General features: G+C 44.4%; 1 protein-coding gene across 1 annotated transcript in view; it reads right to left on the minus strand.

The window, feature by feature from the left end:
- adgrg6 (adhesion G protein-coupled receptor G6) overlaps positions 1 to 19,000 on the minus strand; it is a 119,099-nt gene that overhangs the window by 30,332 nt on the left and 69,767 nt on the right. The window contains exons 10-16 of the mRNA XM_043696747.1: positions 17,552 to 17,611; positions 15,961 to 16,103; positions 15,078 to 15,192; positions 10,766 to 10,875; positions 9,322 to 9,526; positions 4,747 to 4,912; positions 1,665 to 1,808 (exon numbers count right to left, since the gene is read on the minus strand). Of these exons, the coding sequence (XP_043552682.1) occupies positions 1,665 to 1,808; positions 4,747 to 4,912; positions 9,322 to 9,526; positions 10,766 to 10,875; positions 15,078 to 15,192; positions 15,961 to 16,103; positions 17,552 to 17,611 (943 nt within the window). The remainder of the gene's footprint in view (positions 1 to 1,664; positions 1,809 to 4,746; positions 4,913 to 9,321; positions 9,527 to 10,765; positions 10,876 to 15,077; positions 15,193 to 15,960; positions 16,104 to 17,551; positions 17,612 to 19,000) is intronic.

Genomic DNA, 19,000 nt, shown 5'->3' on the forward strand with positions numbered 1-19,000 from the left:
ATTCATGTCCTTGGGTCTTATTCCTTCCTATTATTGGAAACATCTTCTCCATGGATGAGGATGGAAAATCGACGTTTTGGGCAAAAGCCTCCAGGGTGGAGAAATAAATGGGAGGAGGTGGGGCTGGGGAGAAGGTAGCAAAGAGTACAACAGGTGAATGGGGGTGGGGATGGAAGTGACAGGTCAGAGAGGAGGGTGGGGGAAGGTAGCAAAGAATACAATAGGTGATTGGGGGTGGGGATGGAGGTGATAGGTCAGAGGGGATGGTGGAGCGGATAGGTAGGAAGGGAGATTGGCAGGTAGGACAGGCCATGGGGACAGTGCTGGGAAAATTGACGTTTCTGGCAAAAGGGAAAATTGACGTTTCGGGCAAAAGTACCGAAATGTCAATTTTCCTGCTCCTCGGATACTGCCTGACCTACTGTGCTTTTCCAGCACCACTCTGATCTAAACATCTTCTCCATGTCCACACTATCCAGGCTTCTCAGTATCCTGTAAGTTTCAATGAGATCCCACAAATCCTTCTCAACACCAGTGAGTACAGACCCAGAGTCATCAACCACTCCTCATGTGACAAGCCCTTCATCCCAAGATCATTCTTGTAAACCTCCTCTGGACTGTCTCCAATACCAACATATCCATAGATACGGGTCCCAAAACTGCTCACAAAATTCCAAACATAGTCTGACCAGAGCCTTATTCAGCCTCAGCAGTACAGTTCTGTCTTGTACTCTAGTCATTTTGAAATGAACGCTTATATTGTATTTGCCTTCCTAACTGCCAACTGAACCTGAATGTTAACCTTAAAAGAATTCTGAACTAGGGCTCCTAAATCCCTTTGTGCTTCAGATTTCCGAATCCTTTCCTCATTTAGAAAATAGTCTGTGCCTCTATTCTTCCTACCGAAGTGTATAACCTCAAACTTCCCCACATTATATTCCATCTGCCATTTCTTTGACGCATTGCTAGTCTGCCCAAGTCCTTCTGCAGCCTTCCCACTTCCTCAATACTACCTGCTCCTCCAATCTTTGTGTCATCTACAAACCTAATAGCAACACCCTCAATTCCTTTGTCCAGATCGTTAATGCATCATGTGAATAGTGGTCCCATCGCAGATTCCTGTGGAACTCCACTCACCGGCTGCCATCCTGAAAAAAGACCCTTGATCCCTACTCTCTGCCAATCCTCTGTCCATGCTCCTAACACCGTGGGCCTCTTACCTTATTCAGCAGCCTCACGTGTGGCATTGTGTCAAAACAGCAGACTGACGGGGCCAAAGGGCCACTTCTGCTCCTAATTTGTTGTTCATATGTATCTCTCTGTGTTCCAAGGGATAGAAAATGACATGAAGCAGAAGTTCTTCTCCTGATTTCTATCCAGGGCCCCTGTCCCATTGCATAGGCCTCTGCTGAACTGCCTCTAATGTGTCAAAAGCTTGGCAAACACTAGCGCCAAGCTGTACACTGGTTCCATGGGTGAGAGGCCGGATGGGTAACTGTATCAATGTCACCAGCCAGGATACAATGTAAGGCAATGGCAGGAAAGGTGGAGGAAGGGGATGAGAATTGGAGATGAAGTTATAGTGGCAAGGGAGAGGGAGCTTTGGAAATCTATCTTCATGCACGACGTTCGTCAGGTAGACATGCCGAATGTGGCTCGCTTACCTGAAAGAGTCCTGTTTTACTGAAGAAAGCGAACTGAATCCTCGACACCATACTGAGCTCATCGGCTGTCAGATGCTCGAAAAGGCCAGGTGGTAACGTGATCCCTGCCAAGGCTTCGCCATGTGGATCCCCATTAAAATTTGGCTGCGGACAAGAAGGGTGGGGGCATTAATCATACTGCAACAACAGATGGGTTCAGAGCATGTAATCTCATCAATCACCCCCAGCCCTCTCCCACCTCCTCTCCCCACCCACCACTCACAGAGGGGAAACACATCAAGGCGGGGATAGCAGCCAGGTTGCAATCGGTACTTTCAGTCAATCTGTCCACTTATGTTCTGACACCTCTGCAACAGGTATGACTTGAACCTGGGCCTTCTGCCTCACAAGGAGGGGCACTACCACTGCACCTATTATATGATTATACCGATCATGACAGAGACATTCCTGAAGCATGCATACTCTGGTCGTAGAGTCATACAGCACAGAAACAGGCCCTTTGGTCCATCTCGTCCATGCCAACCACATTTCCCAAATTAAACTAATCCCACTTGTCTGCGTTTGGCTCATATTCCTCCAAACCTCTCATATTTATGTACCTGTCCAAATAAGTTTTACATGTTATAACCATGCGGCTGTACAGGACATTGGTTAGGCCACTGTTGGAATATTGTGTGCAATTCTGGTCTCCTTCCTATCGGAAAGATGTTGCAAAACTTGAAAGGGTTCAGAAATGATTTACAAGGATGTTGCCAGGGTTGGAGGATTTGAGCTACAGGGAGAGGCTGAACAGGCTGGGGCTGTTTTCCTTATAGTGTCAGAGGCTGAGGGGTGACCTTATAGAGGTTTACAAAATTATAAGGGGCATGGATAGGGTAAATAGGCAAAATCTTTTCCCTAGGGTCAGGAAGTCCAGAACTAGAGGGCATAGGTTTAGGGTGAGAGGGGAAAGATATAAAAGAGACCTCAGGGGCATCCTTTTCACACAGAGGGTGGTTAGTGTCTGGAATGAGCTGCCAGAGGATGTGGTACAATTGCAACATTTAAGAGGCATTTGGATGGGTATATGAATAGGAAGGGTTTGGAAGGATACAGGCCAGGTGCTGGCACTAGATTGGGTTGGGATATCTGGTCAGCGTGGACGGGTTGGACCGAAAGGTCTGTTTCCATACTGTACATCTCTATGACTCTATGACTCTATGTATGAAGCACCCACAGTGTGAAATAGTTGCACCTCGGGTCCCTTTTAAACCTTTCTTCTCTCCCTGTAAAAATATGCCCTCCAGGTTTTGATCTCCCCCACCGTAGGGAAAAGACCGTTACTGCTCACCTTATCGGTACCCCTCAGGATAATATAAACCTCGATAAGGTCAGCCCTCAACCTCCTGCACTCCAGGGAAAGAAGTCGCAGCCTATCCAGCTTTTCCCTTTGTCTCAAGCCTCAAGTTCTGGTAACATCCTGGTAAGTATTCTCTGCGCCTTCTCCAGTTTGATAATATCCCTCCTATAACAGGGTGACCAGAACTATACACAGTGCTCCAGAAGAGGCCTCACCAACATCCTGTCCAAATATCGTGATGTTGAGACTCCAAACACTATGAAAAAATAGTTCAATGATGGGATTTTAAATCTCACCCAAAGCAGCTGGGGAAGTTAAATTCAAATAATCAAAGACAAAAATAACATGATACTCAACAATAACTACCTTAACCAATCTGATGGTAATCAGCATCCATACGGTTCACTAATATCCTTTAGGGAAGGAAATCTGCCAACCTTATCTGGTGTGGCCTACATGTGACTGTATGCCCACATAAAACAAGAATTAGGAACAGGAATAGGCCATTCGGCCCCTCGAGTCCGTTCCACTCTTCAATAAAGTTACAGCTGATCTGGCTGTGGCCTCAATTCCCTTTTCTTGCCTATTTCCCCCCTCTCCCATGACGCCTGACTTGGTTGTCTATCCAACATTCTACCTAACCCAGTCCTAACGAGATTGATCAACTCAGTCCCCTCAAGGTGGGTACTCCACAGACCTCTAACTCTCTGAGTGAAGAAATCCTTTTATCATAGAAGCCCTACAGTACAGAAAGAGACTATTCGGTCCATCAAGTCTGCAGCAAACCTCCAAGGAGCATCCCACCCAGACCCAGCCCCCCCCCCTCCCTATGCGCATTAGTTCATATTTATCATGGCCAATGCATTTAGCCTGCACATTCCTGGACACTGTGGGAAATTCAACATAGTGAATCCACCTAACCAGTACATCTTTGAAGTGTGGGAGGAAACTCACGCAGACACAGGGAGAACGTGGAAGCTTCACATAGACAGGTGCCTGAGGCTGGAATCAAACCCGAATCCCTGGCACTGTGAGGCAGCAGTGCTAACCACTGAGCCAATATGCTGCCCTAATCTCCTCTCAGCAATGATACTGACATTTACCTACTCTCTCAAATGGCCTAGCAAACCCCTTGGCATTTTGCAACAAGGGGACTTACCACCACCTTTCTAAGAGCAATTCCTAATGGGTGATAAACATTGGCTTCCATTGAATTTAAAATAAATGTTTGCAATGAGTGATGTCCTCCACATAGAGTCATAGACATGTACAGCACGAAAACAGCCACTTCAGTCCAACTCATCCATGCTGATCAAATATCCCAACCTAATTTAGTCCCATTTGCCAGCACATGGCCCATATCCCTCTATACCCTTCCTATTCATGTACCTATCCAAATGTCTGTTAAATGCTGTAATTGTACCAGACTCCATCACTTCCTCTGGCAGCTCATTCCATACCCGTACCACCCTCTGCATGAAAAGGTTGCCCCTTAGGTCCCTTGCAAACGTTTCCCTTCTCACCCTAAACCTATGCCCTCTAGTTCTGGACTCACCCACCCCAGCGAAAAGACCTTGTCTATTTACCCTATCCACACCCTTTATGATTTTATACAAACCTCTATGAGGTCACCGCTCAGCCTCCGACGCTCCAGGGAAAATAGCCCCAGCCAATTCCAGCCGCTCGCAGGGTAGCTCAAACCCTGACAACATCATGTTGCCTGTTCCGGTCACAGTGCCTTACCTCAAGCTCCGAGTCTCCATTCTGGGATCCCACAGTGAAGGAAGTGCCAGTGTAATTTGTGGAGTTGACAGCGGAGATCCCAATGGCTACGTTTCGTTTGCTGATACTCACTGATGACCCACTGAAGATCATCTTGACCGTCAATGCATCTAGGGTCCTCAAAGCTCTGCACAAAAAAAAGAAAACTAGTCAGGCCGCAACTGCAACACCGTGAACAGCTTGGGGGGGGGGCCCTTATGACCAGAGGGCATCATGTTAGAGTAAGGAGGGGGCCAGAGGAGGGGCAGAGCTGAGGAAGGATTGCTTCTCTCAGAGGGCTGCGAATCTGTGGAATTCGTGACCACAGAGGGCTGTTGAGGCTGGGTCATTAAGTGTTTTCAAGATTGTGAGAGACAGATGTTTAACCAGGAGTGGGTGGGCAAAAGGCAGGAATGCGGAGGGGAGGATAATCTGATCAGCCATGACCTCAGTGAATGGCAGAGCAGACTCGATGGGCTGAATGGCTTACATAAATCATGGCCTTATAAATCGTAAGGCAGAAATGTGATGAGTGTTGTGTTTAGGATATAGCCTCAGTTGGATGGGCAGTGAGTTGCAGTCCCTGCCTGGAGATTTGAGGACGAGGAGCGAGCAGGCATTCTTAGTGAGGTGCTGTGCCAGTGCTGTACTGGCAGAGACAATATCTTTCTGATAAAGGGTCTGCCCTCTCTGGTGGGCTCGTAAGATTATAAAGGCATCATTTCAATAAATTAGAGCGCAGCTCTCAGCCAGTGTACCCTCCAATATTTATCTTGGAGCCAACATGACTGAGGTAGATGACCCAGTCAGTTCCTTCCCTGTGGTTTGTGAGAGCTTGCTGTGGGTACCTTGGCTGATGGACTTCCAGTCACCTGCACTTCACTTTATGTAAACTGTGTTGGGACATGAACGGAAAGGAAGGGCTCCTGCCTGTCCTCTCAGGTAAGTAACAAAATGCATTGTACTTTCAAAGAGTCTGATGGTGACAGTGGGGGAGGGGGCAGCAAGGCGTGAGAGGTTGGGATGGGGGCGTTAGTTCCTCCCCAACTCCTGGGAAATATAATTTGGAGATGCCGGTGTTGGACTGGGGTGGACAAAGTTAAAAATCATACAACACCGGGTTATAGTCCAACAGGTTTATTTGGAAGCACTAGCTTTCGGAGTGCTGCTCCTTCATCAGGTGGTTGTGACCATACGACACAGAATGTATAGCAAAAGGGTTACAGTGTCGTGGAGTTGTAATGATATATTAAACAACTTTAGTTAAAAATCACACATCACCAGGTTATAGTTCTCAAACTAATTTAGGTTACGTCTTTCATCTTTTAGAATGGGATATGGTGGTTTCAGTTCTTTAATATGTAAAGAATTACATTCTCAAGATGGTGTCAGTTTATCTAATAATAGGTGTCATTGTGGCTCAGACAATGCATTAAATGTGTGAAGGTAATGTCTGTACCAATGTTGAGTCAATTCTATTCCGAAAGTGGGGCTTACAGAATCTGACATGGATTTATGCTGTTATTGAGCAAAATCAAATCTAATTCTGCAAATACAAATTCACACCATAAACATATGTGTGTGCATGCAGGAGAGAGACAGAGTGGGTGTGTGCATGTGACTGGAAGCATGTGAAAAAGTGTGTGTGTAAGCTTGGTCAAGTGTGTGTGTTAGTATGATGGGGTATAAGTCAGTGAGAGGGTGCGTGCGTGGGGATGGGTGCTTGAGGTGCATGTGTGTGCGTATGAGAGAGAGCTTATGAATGAGAGAGGGTCTGTGTGAGTGTGAGAGTATGTAGGAGTGTGTGTGTGTGTATACGTCTGTATGTGTGTGAGAGTGAGTGTATAGCGCAGGGGATTTATCTGTAGTGTGACATGAACCCAAGGTCCCAGTTGAGGCCATCCCCTGGGTACCGAAGTTGGCTATCAGCCTCTGCTCGACCACTTTGCGTTGTTGCCTGTCCCGAAGTCCACCTTGGAGAATGTTCACCCGAAGGTCCGAGGTTAAATGTCCTGGAACGCTGAAGCGTTCCCTGGCTGGGAGGGAACACTCCTGTCTGGTGATCATTGCGTGGTGCCCATTCATCCATTGTTTTGGCATCTGTTCAGTCTCGCTAAGTCTCCCTGCCTGCAGAGTATGACAACGTTGGCTGAGTCACATGAGTACCTGCTGCATATATAATGGGAGGTGTCCCCATGTGTAATGATGGTATCCATGTCGACACTCTGACACGTCTTGCAGCATCTACCGTGACAAGGTTGTATGGTATTGGCCTGAAAATCAGGCAGTTTGCTGCGAACAATGATCTGTTTGAGTTTTGATGGTTGTTTAAAGGCGAGCAGTGTAGGCTTGGGGAAGGTCGTGGCAAGGTGTTCATCCTCATTGATAACATATTGCAGGCCGTGAAGAACATGGCGTAGTGTTTGGCTCCTGGGAAGCACTGGACAACGAAAGATACCCTGTCGGTTGCAGCATGTGTCTTGTGTCCTGAGGAGGTCATTACGGTTCCTTGCTGTGGCACATCAGAACTGGCGGTCGATGAGTTGAGCATCATACCCTGTTCTTATGAGGGCACCCTTGAGCACTCCTCATCTGAACAGATCCTGTGTACCTGTAGGGCTTGTCCATAGGGAATGGCTGTAGGGAGATGACACAGACACACACACTCAAACACAACACAATGACCCCCATACAACACACAGACAGACAGACAAACACACACACACACACACTCCTACATACTCACACTCTCACACAGATCCTCTCTCATTCACAAGTTCTCTCTCATATGCACTCTTGCACTCACCCCACACACGCGCACCCTCACTGGTTTATACCCCATCACACTAACACACACATTTGAAGCTTACACAAAAACTTTTTCACATGCACTCACACCCACATGCACACTCTCACTCTGTCTCTCCTGCATGCACAAACATATATGTTTATGGGGTGAATTTGTATTTTCAGAATTACATTTGATTATGCTCAATAACAGCATAAATCCATGTCAGATTCTGTCAGCCCCACTTTCGGAATAGAATTGACTCAACATTGGTACAGACATTACCTTCACACATTTAATGCATTGTCTGAACTGCAATGACACCTATTATTAGATAAACTGACACCACCTTGAGAATGTAATTCTGGGATTTACATATTAAAGAACCGAAACCACCATATCCCATTCTAAAAGATGAAAGACTTAATCTAAATTTGTTTGAGAACTATAACCTGGTCATGATTTGGAGTTGCCGGTGTTGGACTGGGGTGTACAAAGTTAAAAATCACACAACACCAGGTTATAGTCCAACAGGTTTAATTGGAAGCACACTAGCTTTCGGGGTGACGCTCCTTCATCAGGTGGTAGTGGAGGGCTCAATCCTAACACACAGAATTTATAGCAAAAATTTACAGTGTGATGTAACTGAAATTATACATTGAAAAATTGATTTCTGATAAGCCTTTCATCTGTTAGAGTACAGTGATAGTTTCACTTCTTTCATGTCGATCACTGTATTCTAACAAATGAAAGGCTTAACAGACAATCAATTTTTCAATGTATAATTTCAGTTACATCACACTGTAAAGTTTTGCTATAAATTCTGTGTGTTGGGATTGAGCCCTCCACTACCACCTGATGAAGGAGCGTCACTCCGAAAGCTAGTGCTTCCAATTAAACCTGTTGGACTATAATCTGGTGTTGTGTGATTTTTAACTAAAGTTGTTTAATATATCATTACAACTCCATGACACTGTAAACTAAAGTTGTTTAATATATCATTACAACTCCATGACACTGTAACCCTTTTGCTATACATTCTGTGTCATATGATCACAACCACCTGGTGAAGGAGCGTCGCTCCGAAAGCTAGTGCTTCCAAATAAACCTGTTGGACTATAACCTGGTGATGTGTGATTTTTAACTTTGTCCTGAGAAATATTCATCCTTTAGCCAGCATGACAGCACTGAACAAGTCACTCAGTTTTGATCCCATTGCTGCCACTCTAGATTTGCTATGCACAGGTTAACAGCAGTGTTTCCCCGTTACACAAGTATGTGTCAAACTCTGAACATACGTGTGCAAGTGCATGTGTCTGTGTATCTCTGTATGTCTTGGCATGTCTGTATTTGTGTGTGTGTGTGTGTGTATGTGTGTGCGCATCTGTGCTTGTGTGTGTGTATATGCACGTATCCATATCTGTGTCTGTGTGTTTGTTCATGTGTCTGTGTATGGTCTGTTTATGTGTCTGTGTGTAATAGTGCATGGGTCTGTGTGTATGTTTTTCATGTGTCTGTGTGTTTGTTTACATGTCTGCGTGTGTGTTTACACGTCTGTGTGTATGTTTGTGTGTGTGCATGTGTGACTGTGCAGGAGACTAAAGAGGACAAGAAAATTCCAACAATGGGAAGGAATCAAATCGGGCCATGCTGTGGCTGGTCATATCTCCTGCAGCTTCTCAGTCAGAAGAGGCGTGAGGACAAACAGTTCCCACTGGAAAGGTGCGAGTACAAATCGATAGATTGCACTTCCCAGAGTGAGTACTTACACTTGGGAAGATGTGGCCAGTGCCTCATCTGAGCTTGAAAGAATATTGGACAGAACTGACAGCACTGTGGATGCCAATGTGGAGTTGATGTCCGACACGATCACTATCTGATTCAGAGTTTCCACCAGCTTAACCACTTGGTCCTGGGTAAGATTCCCATCCGCGGAGAAATCGAGGAGCTGACTGGCCACCTCTGCCGCGTTGTCTGCAGGGGATGATCAAGGAAGAAAGGGTTAAAGGAGACCGTAGCTGAGCAGCAGCAGAGGAAGGACAGCACCGGATTCTGGAACACATCTCGAATGCAGCTGGACCACAGTAACAAGCTGCACATTGAAATCTTTGCAAATCTGTGCAAGGTTCATGTGAGCACTTCAGAATGCTGCATGCGTGTAGATAGTTTTAATCAGTCTGTTCAGATAAACCTCTGGTGCAGTTTCTATGTATAAGGCAAAGGCACCATAGTCCCAGAAGGTCATTGTGGCCACTCCCATTAGAGAGAGACCACTGGTGCATGTAAGGAGGAGTTAGACAGATCTTTAGTTGGTAATAGGTCGATGGAGAGAAGGCAGGAAAATGGGGGTGAGAAGCATATCAGCCTTGACTGAATGGCAGAGCAGATTCAAATGGGCCAAATGGCCTAATTCTGCTCCTACATCTTATGAACTAGTGGTATGTTTAAGCTGACAGTCATCATGCATCAGGTGAGGGAAGAGGTTCAGAAGGAGAGTCCTTCACAATAACCTTACAGCAACTGAACCCCTGATGCTGGCATCACTCTGCATTGCTAACCAGCCATCCAAGCTAACCAAGCCTCTGTTTGTACGTACCTACCCTCATGGAAGAGTATGTATCACAGTGTGAGCACTTTGATGTGGTACTGTGATGTACCTGGCATAGAGTCTGTGTACAACATGACCACAGGAACTTCATCAGCATCGTTATTGAAGTAACCATCCTTGACCATAATACAAGTTGGTCACTGCTAACAATTGGTGATGAATGGAAATGTTGGGGAATGGATATTGATGGGGAATTATTACTGGATAATAGAGGGTCCAATGATATTGAATTTTCAGGAACTCTTCTTGTTCTGAGGCAAACATGATCTCTTGATCACATCCCGAGAACTCACTGACAAATCTGAAAGGGCTCAAATAAACCAAGGGGAATTGGGAATGGGGAGGAATAATGGGTCTTGCCAACAATATTCACATCCTGTGTAAGAAGGAAGGGGAAAAAATGGACACTATTTAACCATCGGAGCTGCACTATGTAGATTAATCCTGCCCATGGTCGCATTGGTCTCTCAATAGTAATCCTCCCTGACCCAATCTTACATTGAAGTTCTATCAATGGGCCCACCACAGATCCACATGGGATCTTCCTGCCCTTTCTTGTTGTGAACGAGACTCTTCCTGAAGAAGCCGAATCCCGTAATAATTACCTGCGGAAACAGGTGGAAGGTTTTCCAAGGTGCTGTTGTTTGTAACCAGCGAACAGTTTCTCAGGTCAGGCGGTTCCCAGAAAGATGTGTAGTTCTGCATGTTTAAAAGGCTGGACAGACCAGAAGGAAAATATTACTCCATGTATACAAATCCCGAAGAAACTAGCAAACAAGTGAAAACATAAAATTGAAAAAGTGCTTCAGAACTTGAGTATTGCTTTAAAAAAGTCAGTTTGTCAAAACCTCTCATTCTTCCTCATCAGGACAACTTGCAAGAATGCCAATTCGAGGAGAAAGCCATTTATTCTCCATAAGAGAAGAGTCCTGATTCTTGGGAAGTGTACTCGGATTAGTAGAGGTGTTGCCATGGAGTATGCACACATTAATGCTGATTGACAGTTAACCGCCAGGATTTGTTTAAACCAAATAGGTTGAGTCTGATCAATCAAGGCATGGCCTGGAGAACTGAACCCACAAATGGTTGTCACTGATTTTGTTGAGTTGACACAGACACAGGCAGGTAATAAGGTAGTTAAAAGAGCAAGGCAGAGGCTGGGAACTCTGCAAGGAGCTCATGTCCCAATTCCTCAAAGCCTGTCCACCATCGGCTAGGCACAAGTCACTCCTCTTGCTTGGATGAAGACAGCTCCAAACCACACTCTACAGTTTTCCAACATCCAGGACAAAGTAGCCCACTTGACTGGTGCTTCATCTAAGACCTTAACAATTTACTTCCTCCATCTCTGACGTGCAGAGACAGCAGTGTGTACGAGCTACTAGATGTACTATAGCAACTCATCAAGGCTTCTTCAACACCACCTTCCAAACCTACAATTCTTACCATCAAGAAGGACAAGGGCAGCAGACACATGGGATTACCACCATCTCCTCATATCATCAACCACATAAACTGAAGCCACCTCTTTCAGAAATAAGAGGCTTAGGAACAAAAACCTGGAGGCATTTCACTGAAAGGTTTTCCAATAATTGGAATGAACGAATTGAGAAAGAAAACCAATCTCAACAAACTCCTGGATTCTGTAAGATGGTTCAGACTAGATGAGTTAGAATGTCACTTGTAGAAATGCAAAGTTGAGCTGATCCTAGGACAGCTCAAGAGAGCTGTACCGAGTTGGACGGTTGGATTTGGGATTGGAGAACATAGAACATTAGAGCACAGTACAGGCCTTTCAGCCCTCAATGTTGTGCTGACCTGTGGAACCAATCTGAAGCCCATCTAACCTATACTATTCCATTTTCATCCATATGTTTATCCAATGACGATTTAAATGCCCTTAAAGTTGGCGAGTCTACTACTGTTGCGGGCAGGGCACTCCATGCCTCTACTACTCTCTGAGTAAAGCAACGACGTCTGACATCTGTCCTATATCTATCACCCCTCAATTTAAAGCTATGTCCCCTCATGCTTGCCAAATGCCCTTAAAGTTGGCGAGTGTACTACTGTTGAAGGCAGGGCACTCCATGCCTCTACTACTCTCTGAGTAAAGCAACGACGTCTGACATCTGTCCTATATCTATCACCCCTCAATTTAAAGCTATGTCCCCTCATGCTTGCCATCACCATCTGAGGAAAAAGGCTCTCACTGTCCACCCTATCTAACCCTCTGATTATCTTATATGTCTCAATAAGTCACCTCTCAACCTTCTTCTCTCTAATGAAAACAGCCTCAAGTCCCTCAGTCTTTCCTCATAAGACCCTGCATTCATACCAGGCAACATCTTAGTAAATCTCCTCTGAACCCTTTCCAAAGCTTCCACATCCTTCCTATAATGCAGTAACCAGAACTGTACACAATACTCCAAGTGCGGCCTTACCAGTGTGTTGTACAGCTGAAGCATGACCTCATGGCTCAGAAACTCAATCTCCCCCTACCAATAAAGCTAACACAATGTATGCCTTCTTAACAACCCTATTAACCTTGGTGGCAACTTTCAGGGATCTGTGTACATGGACACTGAGATCTCTCTGCTCATCTACAGTACCAAGAATCTTACCATTCGCCCAGTGCTCTGCATTCCTGTTACTCCTTTCAAAGTGAATCACCTCACACTTTTCCGCATTAAACTCCATTTGCCATCTCTCAGCCCAGCTCGGCAGTTTATCTATGTCCCTCTGTAACCTGCAACATCCTTCAACACTGTCCACAACTCCACTGTGCATGTCATCCGTACATTTACAAATCCATCTAGGTCATTTATAAAAATGACAATCAGCAGTGGCCTCAAAACAGATCCTTGCTATACACTACAGTAACTGAATTTCAGGATGATCAACCTTCTGTCTTCTTTCAGCTTGCCAATTTCTGATCCAAACCGCTTAATCACCCTCAATTCCATGTCTCTGTATTTTGTGCAATAGCGTACTGTGGGAAACTTTATCAAACCCCTTACTGAAATCCATATACACCACATCAACTGCTTTACCCTCATCCACCTGTTTGATCACCTTCTCAAAGAACTCAGTAAGGTTTGTGAGACATGACCTACCCTTCACAAAACCATTTTGACTATCCCTAATCAACTAATTCCTTTCTTGATGATTATAAATCGTATCTTTTATAAGCTTTTCTAACACTTTACCCAGAACCAAAGTCAGGCTCTCTGGTCTGTAATGATCAGGGTTGTCTCTCCTCCCGTTCTTGAACAAGTGGGCAACATTTGCTATCCTCCAGTCTTCTGGCACTATTTCTGTAGACAATGACAACATAAAGATCAAAGCCAAAGGCTTGGCAATCTCTTCCCTGGCTTCCCAGGGAATCCTAAAGATAAATCCCATCAGGCCCAGGGGATTTATCTATGTTCACACTTTCCAGAATTGCTAACACCTGCAGTTTGTGAACCTCAATCCCATCTATTCTAGTCGCCTGTATCTCAGTATTTTCCCTGACAACATTTGGAGAAAGTGAGGACTGCAGATGCTGGAGATCAGAGTCGAGAGTGTGATGCTGGAAAAGCACAGCAGGTCAGGCAGCATCCGAGGAGCAGGAGAATCAACGTTTCAGGCATCAGCCCTTCATCAGGAATCATGTCAGGCAGGGAGGAAGTGGTCGAGTGACGGAGCCGTGGTTTATTAAGGAAGTTGAATCTCTTGTCAAGAGGAAGAAGATGGCTCATGTTAGGATGAGATGTGAAGGTTCAGTCAGGGTGCTTTTGAGTTACAAGTTAGCCAGGAAAGACCTAAGGAGAGAACTAGGAAGAGCAAGGATACTGACTGACCTGCTGTGCTTTTCCAGCACTACACCACTCCTCAACAACATTGTCTTTATCCAGTGTGAATACTGATGAAAAATATTTATTTAGTGTTTCTCCTATCTGCTCAAACTCCACGCACAACTTCCCACTACTGTCTTTGATTGGTCCTAATCTTTCTCTAGTCATTCTTTTATTCTAGATATACCTATAGAAAGCCTTAGGGTTTTCCTTCATCCTATCTGCCAATGACTTCTTATGTCCCCTCCTTGCTCTTCCTAGTTCTCTCTTTAGGTCTTTCCTGGCTAACTTGTAACTCAAAAGCACCCTGACTGAACCTTCACATCTCATCCTAACATGAGCCATCTTCTTTCTCTTGACAAGAGATTCAACTTCCTTAGTAAACCACGGCTCCGTCACTCGACCACTTCCTCCCTGCCTGACATGTACATACTTATCAAGGACAAGCAGTAGCTGTTCCTTAAATAAGCTCCACATTTCAATTGTGCCCATCCCCTGCAGTTTCCTTCCCCATCCTAAATCTTGCTTAATTGCATCATAATTGCCTTTCCTCCAGTTATAACTCTTGCCCTGTGGTATATACCTATCCCTTTCCATTGCTAAAGTAAGCATAACCAAATTGTGGTCACTATCACCAAAGTGTTCGCCTACCTCCAAATCTAACTCCTGGCTGGGTTCATTCCCCAGTACCAAATTCAATATGGCCTCGCCCTTTGTTGGTCTGTCTACATACTTTGGCAGGAAACTCTCCTGCACATATTGGACAAAAACTGACCCATCTAAAGTACTCAAATGATAGTATTTCCAGTCAATATTTGGAAAGTTAAAGTCCCCCATAATAACTACTCTATTACTCTCGCTCCTATTCCGGAATCATCTTTGTAATCCTTTCCTCTACATCTCTGGAACTGTTTGGAGGCCGATGGAAAACTCCCATGAGGTCGGGGAAGGTGAGAGGAAGAAACTGGTGAAGGTGACATTGATGTCATGCGGTTGGAGGGTCTCAAAAAGATCCCCAGAATATTGCCACTTTTTAAAATCGCTGTAATCTATGGTTTAAAAAAAGAATCTAATTAACTACCAGCTTCTGCTTGCATATTGCTCTTGATTTGCGATACAGGACAGATATTGGGTGGTCCTTGGTCTGGCTGCTTTCCAAATATATTGGGCTGGTTTTTCTTCTGAGGAACAGTTCACTGTGGATAAAGAACAGCGTGACTTGAAGTATCCAGCACAGGGGGATATTCATGGCTAACATCATTAACAGAAGCAATACACAAACAGTAATGTTTTAGAAAAAAGGGATTTGTGAATCCATGTATTTTGGTCATTAAAGAATCACGGGCTGAAACTCCGAAGTACCATTGCAATATTTATCTCAAGAAATCCGGATACACAAAGGATGATATGCTTTTGTTACAGTGAGCAATATAATCTTTTCTGTTTGTAACTCTCCTGGGAATGTGCTGTGCTATTTGTCAACACTATGCTTTGGGGGTAACAAAGCTGCACTCTCTGGATACAGATGTTTCTTTTAACTTGCCTATTGCATTAATTTACACCTCTATATCTATCCCATCAAACTCTGTCATTATCTTAAAGGCCACAACTGGGCCATTCCTACATCTCTATTCAAGGGTAAAAGTCTTCAACCTGGGTTGATCTTGAACCCACCCAGCCCATCATTCGTCTGATGGCTAATCTCTCATTGGAGATAGTGAAGACTGCAGATGCTGGAAAGTCACGAGTTGATAAAATGTGGAGTTTGGAAAAAGCACAGCAGGTCAATCAGCATCAGAAGGGCAGGAGAGTCAACGTCATGGGCAGTCCTGATGAAGGGTCCTGTCCAAAACGTCGATTCCCATGCTTTTCTGACGTTGCTTGATCTGCTATGCTTTTTCCATCTATTTTCTCACTGGAGACAATGACCAGGTTACGCGACATTATCTCACTTCTTCACTTACCTACAGGTTGCACCTGAATGGACTCTATGGAAAGGTTATTTCCGATGCCTGAAGATGTGTTTCTCAGCCTCTCTTGGACTATCCTTTCTTCAAGGTAGACATTTTTGGTAATATTGTAATACAAGATGGCCACGCATTCATAGCTGAAGAGAAAATAGCACACAATAACAGAGGAACTGAGATCAATTATCTAGTTATGAACAATGCATAATTAAGTTTAACGTGCTTTTCATAGTGTTGTGCATGACAAAGGGGACACATGGCTTTAGGTTAATTCTTAGAACTGTTCTTGTGAACTTGGTGCTGGGAAATCTGGAGACTAGTTATATGCATGCATTTTTAATAAGGTTTTGCATGTTAGTACACAACTTAGGAGTTGATGAGAAAAGAGACATGGTGTTGAAGCTTGTCAAAACGCAGTCATCAGGACATGTGCAAGAATGCCAAACATCAAAGACAGCAACTGGTCCTACTGCATGAGAGACAGTTGCTGATTGGTTGGCAAGTGGATTTTGACTGATTAATGTTTTACCATGGAGAATGAAACAGGGAACTATTTTCCCAAATGTTTTTGTTTAATTCAAGGCAAGCAGAAAGCCTGGATATGTTTATTATGTTTTCCTGAAGTGGACAGGTCTCTCTTTATGAGTATGGTTAAAAATCACACAACACCCAGTTATAGTCCGACAGGTTTATTTGGAAGCACTAGCTTTCAGAGAGCTGTTCCTTCATCAGGTGGTTGTGGAGCAGGACAACCTGATGAAGGAGCAGCGCACTAAAAGCTAGTGCTTCCAAATGAACCTGTTGGACTATAACCTGGTGCTGTGAGATTTCTAACTTTGTCCACCCCAGTCCAACAGGCCCCTCCACTTTATGAACATGTGCAGCCTCTAGAGTTGACTTGCCAGCCAACCAACCAGCCTCTTTTTCCCACGTAGCTCCTCTGAAACATCGCATTCTTACATCTGCCTTAATGAGCAAACGACGAAAAGTGTTAACATCATATTTTTCTCCACAACATTCAAAAAAAAAGGAGACGCTTTCTGAACTGGAATCAAAATGTCCTGAAGCACTATCTCTGAATGACTTATGATGGCAGCCCAGAGTCGATTATGTGGGGACTGCAGGTCAGGACTGGATGTAGGTGACAGAATTTTGTTCCCTGACAGGCATTTAGTGAACCAAATGGGTTCTTAGGGAATCAACATTGATTAAATGGTTGTCATTAGAGTATTTATTTATTTTTTTAAATTCCTTTTTTCAATCAAATGCAAATTTCATCATCTGTCATGGCAGGATTCATGTCTCCGGAACACTAGCCTGAGATTCTGGATTACGAGACCAGTGACAAATCTTCCCATAGATTGAGATCACTTTGCAAATACTTACAGTTAGGAAGAAAGCATAACTAAGTGTAATGTGTTTTTCATTGTGTTGCGCATTACGAAGGTGGGGACTCAGTTTTAATTCAATTTTTAGATCTTGGTGCTGGGAAACCTGAGACTTATTGTAAGCATGCATTTTTAATAAGGTTTTACAATCAAAAAGACAACACAGTCTAAAGATAGAAAGCAAAATATTTATTTCTTACCTTGTGGAATCAATTGATCTGGAAATGCGGCGAGGTACAGTTTTGTTGTTTTGAAGAATCCTAACCAGTAAACAGAAAATAATTCTGATTTGTAAAGATGAACTTTTGAGTGGGATAGAAAGAAAAAAAAAGGCAATTGGGTTTGTTACAGGAATTTTTCCACTAAAGATTATCAGGAGAAAGTGGCAAAATGGGACTGAGTTGGATGGTCAGCCATAATCCTATTGAATGGCAGGACGAGGTCAAAGGGCTGAATGGCCTACTGCTCCTCCTATTTTCTATGTTTCTATGTGTAGTGCCATTCCATAAATTGCTACGTTTATGAAAAACAGAATCTGTATTTGAATGGACTCATAAGAACAGAAGAGTTAGCCTGCACATTCATTTGATAAGATCATGGCCGAGGAGAAAGTGAGGACTGCAGATGCTGGAGATCAGAGCTGAAAATGTGTTGCTGGAAAAGCGCAGCAGGTCAGGCAGCATCCAGGAAGCAGGAGAATCGACGTTTTGGGCATGAACCCTTCCTGAAGAAGGGCTCATGCCCGAAACGTCGATTCTCCTGCTCCCTGGATGCTTCCTGACCTGCTGCGCTTTTCCAGCAACATATTCCAAGATCATGGCCAAGTCCACCTTCCTACCTCTTTCAGTATTTCTGCCAGTTCCCAATACAAAAAGTTAACGCAGAACACTGTGGATGCTGGAATTCGGAAATAAAATCAGGGGGCCCTGAAGAACATTAGTAGATCTGGCAGCATCTAGACCCAAAACTCTCTTTCTCTCTCCATTGATGTCAGCCGTGATGTGGAGGTGCTGGTGTTGGACTGGAGTGGACAAAGTCAAAAATTACATGGGTTTATTTGGAGCCCCGCTCCTTCTTCAGATAGGTACATTAGGTAGGAGCAGGGCTCCGCAAGCTCGTGGTTTCAAATAAACCTGTTGGACTATAACCCAATGTCGTGTGATTTTTGCATCAAAAGTCTGTTAAGAACGCTTTCAACACAATGTGTTACACCAGAGTCACAGTTGGGGAAGAAGGTTGGTAATGCTCCATCATGGAATAAAGGTAACGTTGCCATGGTTTTACTGGACAATAGAGTTGCTCCTTCATTAAAGAGAGATGACTGGTGATGGGTTAACCTGAGGTCACCACACCTCAGGCAAGGGGAGAGGTTGAGAAGGACAGTCCTTCAGGGTAACATCAGCCAGTGTGGGAACTGGACCCATACTGTTGGTGCTATTTTGCAGTGCAAACCAACATCCAGCATTCTAAGCTAGCTGACCCTCTCAGCCACTAACTCATGGAGACTCCAAAGCCAGCGCCTTCCAAACCCAAGACCTCCACCATCTCGAAAACCAAAGGGGCAGCAGAAGTAGGGGAACACCAAATTCCCTTACAATCCAATATGTTGCTGCTGTTGTGTCGCTGGCTCAAACCCTGGAATTCCCAAC

The sequence above is a fragment of the Chiloscyllium plagiosum genome, chromosome 9, assembly GCF_004010195.1.
Source record: "Chiloscyllium plagiosum isolate BGI_BamShark_2017 chromosome 9, ASM401019v2, whole genome shotgun sequence".
In the NCBI taxonomy this organism is placed as follows: domain Eukaryota; kingdom Metazoa; phylum Chordata; class Chondrichthyes; order Orectolobiformes; family Hemiscylliidae; genus Chiloscyllium; species Chiloscyllium plagiosum.